Source organism: Galeopterus variegatus, unplaced genomic scaffold, assembly GCF_000696425.1.
Source record: "Galeopterus variegatus unplaced genomic scaffold, G_variegatus-3.0.2 Scaffold7420, whole genome shotgun sequence".
Classification (NCBI taxonomy): Eukaryota; Metazoa; Chordata; class Mammalia; order Dermoptera; family Cynocephalidae; genus Galeopterus; species Galeopterus variegatus.
Genome location: NW_007733531.1, coordinates 68,221 through 72,262, shown reverse-complemented (window position 1 = coordinate 72,262; position 4,042 = coordinate 68,221). Strand labels below are relative to the sequence as shown.

General features: G+C 43.0%; 1 protein-coding gene across 1 annotated transcript; it reads left to right on the top strand.

The window, feature by feature from the left end:
• The first annotated feature begins 205 nt into the window (after positions 1-205).
• On the top strand, positions 206-3,829 carry RPL14 (ribosomal protein L14). The gene is made up of 6 exons (XM_008591944.1): positions 206-271; positions 784-885; positions 1,649-1,743; positions 2,948-3,047; positions 3,157-3,210; positions 3,495-3,829. Exons 1-6 carry the CDS (start codon positions 269-271, stop codon positions 3,780-3,782), a joined length of 642 nt encoding a protein of 213 aa, XP_008590166.1. The 5' UTR covers positions 206-268; the 3' UTR covers positions 3,783-3,829.
• The last annotated feature ends 213 nt before the right edge of the window (positions 3,830-4,042 follow it).

Sequence of the window (4,042 nt, the reverse complement as noted above, 5' to 3'; positions counted from 1 at the left end):
CTTTGCCCAAAAGCCCTAAACGACGACCGTCCTACAACTCGCCAAACCAAATCACCGAAGCCAATCTCACCGCACAGGTCTGCCAAAAACCAGCCGACCCCTAACCGGCTCCGCCATATTTTCCCAGTAAGCATGCGTGCGTATACGCACGTAGGCCCCGACCAATCGGTGCCCACGTCGGCGTCTCGTTTACCGCAGGGGTGGGACGGTCTTCTACACATGCGCACGGTTGGGCGGGCCTTGTCTCTTCTCGCCTGACGCCGCCGACATGGTGAGTCTCGCTGTCTTGGGCTCCGGTCTGGCGGCTATGCCGCTCGACCTCCGCTTCGGCGGGGGAACTAAGGCGCGGAACGACGTCCGGAGGTCCCTGAGAAGTGTGTGAAGAGGATCCTGGGGCGGGCTGTGGACCGGGTTCAGGTTCTTCCCGGACGCACGGCTGGTGAGCGCGTGGAGGGCCTGGCAAGCCCCGCGCGTTGGGCCACGCGTGCGCGCTGTCGCTGCCGCCAGAGCTGGACGGCTGAGGCGGCTGGTGGCCAGGGCTAGCCGCCGGGGACAGGCAGAACTGGGGGCGTGCAGTCCCCTTAGCCCTGGAGGCCGGCGGGAGCCGGAGTTTCGCCACCGCTGCCTCTTCCGATTTTGTTCATCCGGCTCAGCCCATGGGCTTGAGCATGTTCCCTCTCAGCATTCTTTTTCGCTGTGATTAACCATGTTACATTTAAGCTTTGGGATCTTATGAAGTAGAGAGTATTTTAAGTCTGGCTGTCTTTTCTCCCCCCATTTTAGGTGTTCAGGCGCTTCGTGGAAGTTGGCCGGGTGGCCTATGTCTCCTTTGGGCCTCATGCCGGAAAGCTGGTCGCTATCGTAGATGTTATTGATCAGAACAGGGTAATTGTAGGAGAAAGTGTCTTTTTACCTAAACTTTTAATTGCAACTTTTTACATAACATGGCAGTGAGCGGTATACACTATAGTAACGGTAACTGTCTAAGTGACCCTGTAAGGTAGTGCCATGGATGTTTGCTTTACCTCCTATTTTACCATTGAGGAAACAGGCAGTGTAGGGTGGGGGTGGGGGGGGGGGCGTTGAAGCAGAGATTTGACTTAGCTATTACTACTGGGTTTAAGTATTGTCTCAGTCACTTAAACTAGCCAGAGCTTTTAGCCAGTTACGGCCGAAAACACTGGTGAGGTTTAAATGCATTAGTATATGTAAAACAAGTTTAGAAAAGATCCAGGCACATAGAAATCACTTTGTGTTTGCCGTTGTCAGTATGTGAGAGCAGCAAATTAAGCGGTTGACTAATGGCTGTGAACAAATATTAAGTTATTGGAAATATAAAGATTAAAGAGTTAATATCACCAAGTAAATTAAATTTAGTTTGTTTCTATGGTATATTAATGGTAGTAGTTTAATCTTTAAAAAGTCGTGTAGAGAAGTGTTTTTGTTGACCAGAAGAAGCAAAGCTGTATGATTCAAATTGAATTTTCAAAAACTGCTATAGAGTAGGACAGTGTTTGTTTTTTTGTGAGCAGTTTATTTAAATATTGTGGATTTAATGGCCGTGAGAAGACAAGTAATTATACAGAATATCTGTCTGTTTTAATCACTGTTACGTTTTGCACTGAGATCCTTGATCTTTTTGTTCTAGGCTTTGGTTGATGGACCTTGCACTCAGGTAAGGAGACAGGCCATGCCTTTCAAGTGCATGCAGCTCACTGACTTCATCCTCAAGTTCCCACACAGGTAACTATCCACCAATCATTCCCCCCCCCCCAGTTTAGTAGAAGTTTGTTTAGTTTAAATTTGTTTTGCTATTTTGTTGTTTTTTCCTTGAGATGATAGTAAGCGGTGCAGAAGATTCAGAGCAGTTCAGAAGAAGCATTTACATTGTAGTAGTAAATAGGCATGATTTACTTTTAAGTGCTATGGTCCCTTTTCCACCCTGATAGTTCTCTGGCTTTGCCTTTATCTGGACTTGCCGTCTTTTCTCCTGGTCCCTCTTTCTTTAGTATTGTCACACGATAGTCTTCCCTAAGGAATTTTGATTTCTCTACTGAACGTAGTTACTTTTAGTTTTAACACAAACAGAAATACTAATTTGTCTCTTCCGATACTAGCTGTCATTAGTTTAGCTTTTAGTGTGTGCCAGTTATAAGGTATTTAACATAAAGAGGTTCTGTTTGTAGCTTACATGTTAGGGAATTGAGGCAACTAGTAATGATTCTTTTTTGACAGAATAGAAATTATAACACTATAGTTGTTGCTGTACAGTTATGTCAACCCTCAGTGACAGTTGAGTTAAGTTGGTTAGTGCCTGGCATGTGCATAATGGACTTTCAAGTGCTGGTTATTGAAAACTTTTCACTCAGACAACCTGGAGTATGTCCGTGCTGCTGCTACTTTGACTACCATGTTGTTTGAAGCACAGTTTAGAATGAATCTTGAGGGTGCTTGTTGAAGTTTATAGAAGTACAGGAGTTTCTGGCAGCTTATGTTTTCTCTAGGTACTCTTGTAATTCTGTGTCTTAGATCCCTGGATGTTGCACACTGGGTTTTATTTTTAGGATGCTTGGCTGCAAATGATTATTATACAGAATAAAAACAGACCTAAGGAATAACTTCACCTTGTTTATTATGAAAATGAAGGGCTTTCTACACATTCTCTACCCTAAGTGGTATTATATGGTGAGAGGAGATTTTTCTAAATCTATAAAATGGACTGGATTTCAGTTTTGTTTAAAATTGTGCTTGAAGTTATAGAATAGCCTGGCTTAGTGAACACCATTCAAATAGATAAAAAATAGTATTCCAGGTGGTCTTTGTGCTGTGAAGACAAATAAAGCTGGAAGTATAATGGAAAGGGTGCTTTTCAAAAAACAAAAAGCTGTCCTTGGATATGTGTGACTTCAAAGCTGATTCCTTAATCTGTGGTCTTGGCTCTTTCTAGTGCCCGCCAGAAGTATGTGCGACAAGCCTGGCAGAAGGCTGATATCAATACAAAGTGGGCAGCCACAAGATGGGCCAAGAAGATTGAAGCCAGAGAAAGGGTAATGACTTAGGGTCATTTGAATTCTGATCTTTTCTTTCTTGGAAGGTTGGAGGGTAGTGTGAGAAGGATAATTTTTATTCCTTTTTTTTTTTTTTTTTTTTTAACAGAAGGCCAAAATGACGGATTTTGATCGTTACAAAGTCATGAAGGCAAAGAAAATGGTAGGTTTTAAGATCCATATTCCTGTCTACCTTTGCTTCAGGATAATAATGAAGCAGTAGCCAGTTGACATTTCAGACTGCTAGCTGCTTGGGTGCTTAGGGTGAAAAGGAAGAATTTATCCTCATTTATTGTATTTCACAAAGTCCTTAAGGAATTTTGTTACCTTCATCCAGATTTAGTAGTGGGAGAGAACAGACAACTTAATGCCCTTTCTAAGAACTAGCATAAATTAGTTTTTTGTATGCACATACAGTAAATGCTTTCTTATATTGAATTTTTTCAGAGGAACAGAATAATCAAGAATGAGGTAAAGAAGCTTCAAAAGGCAGTTCTCCTAAAAGCTTCTCCCAAAAAACCACCTGCTGCTAAGGGTGCTACTGCAGCTGCAGCAGCTGCTGCTAAAGTTCCAGCAAAAAAGGTGACTACTGTGGGCAAGAAAGCTCCACCCCAGAAGGTTCCTGCCCAGAAAGCCACAGGCCAGAAGGCAGCACCTCCTCCGAAAGCTCAGAAGGGTCAAAAAGCTCCAGCTCAGAAAGCACCTGCTCCAAAGGCGTCTGGCAAAAAAGTATAAGAGGTTGTTATAAAAGTAATAAAGATTCTTTTTGACATGTTGGCAAATCTGTTTAAGTATATGGATTTAAACCATGTTGCTGAGGCTGGGGTTAGGATGCAGATTGATTGTAGGATTGTAAACGTTATTAAGGAATCGGTTCCTTTATCTCACTCTGACCAGACTTGGATAGATGTTAGAAAGGTGTCACAGAGTAATAACTGGAGTGCTCTCATGGGAAATCATGGTAATTAGAACACCAGGTGACATTTTTTTCTTGT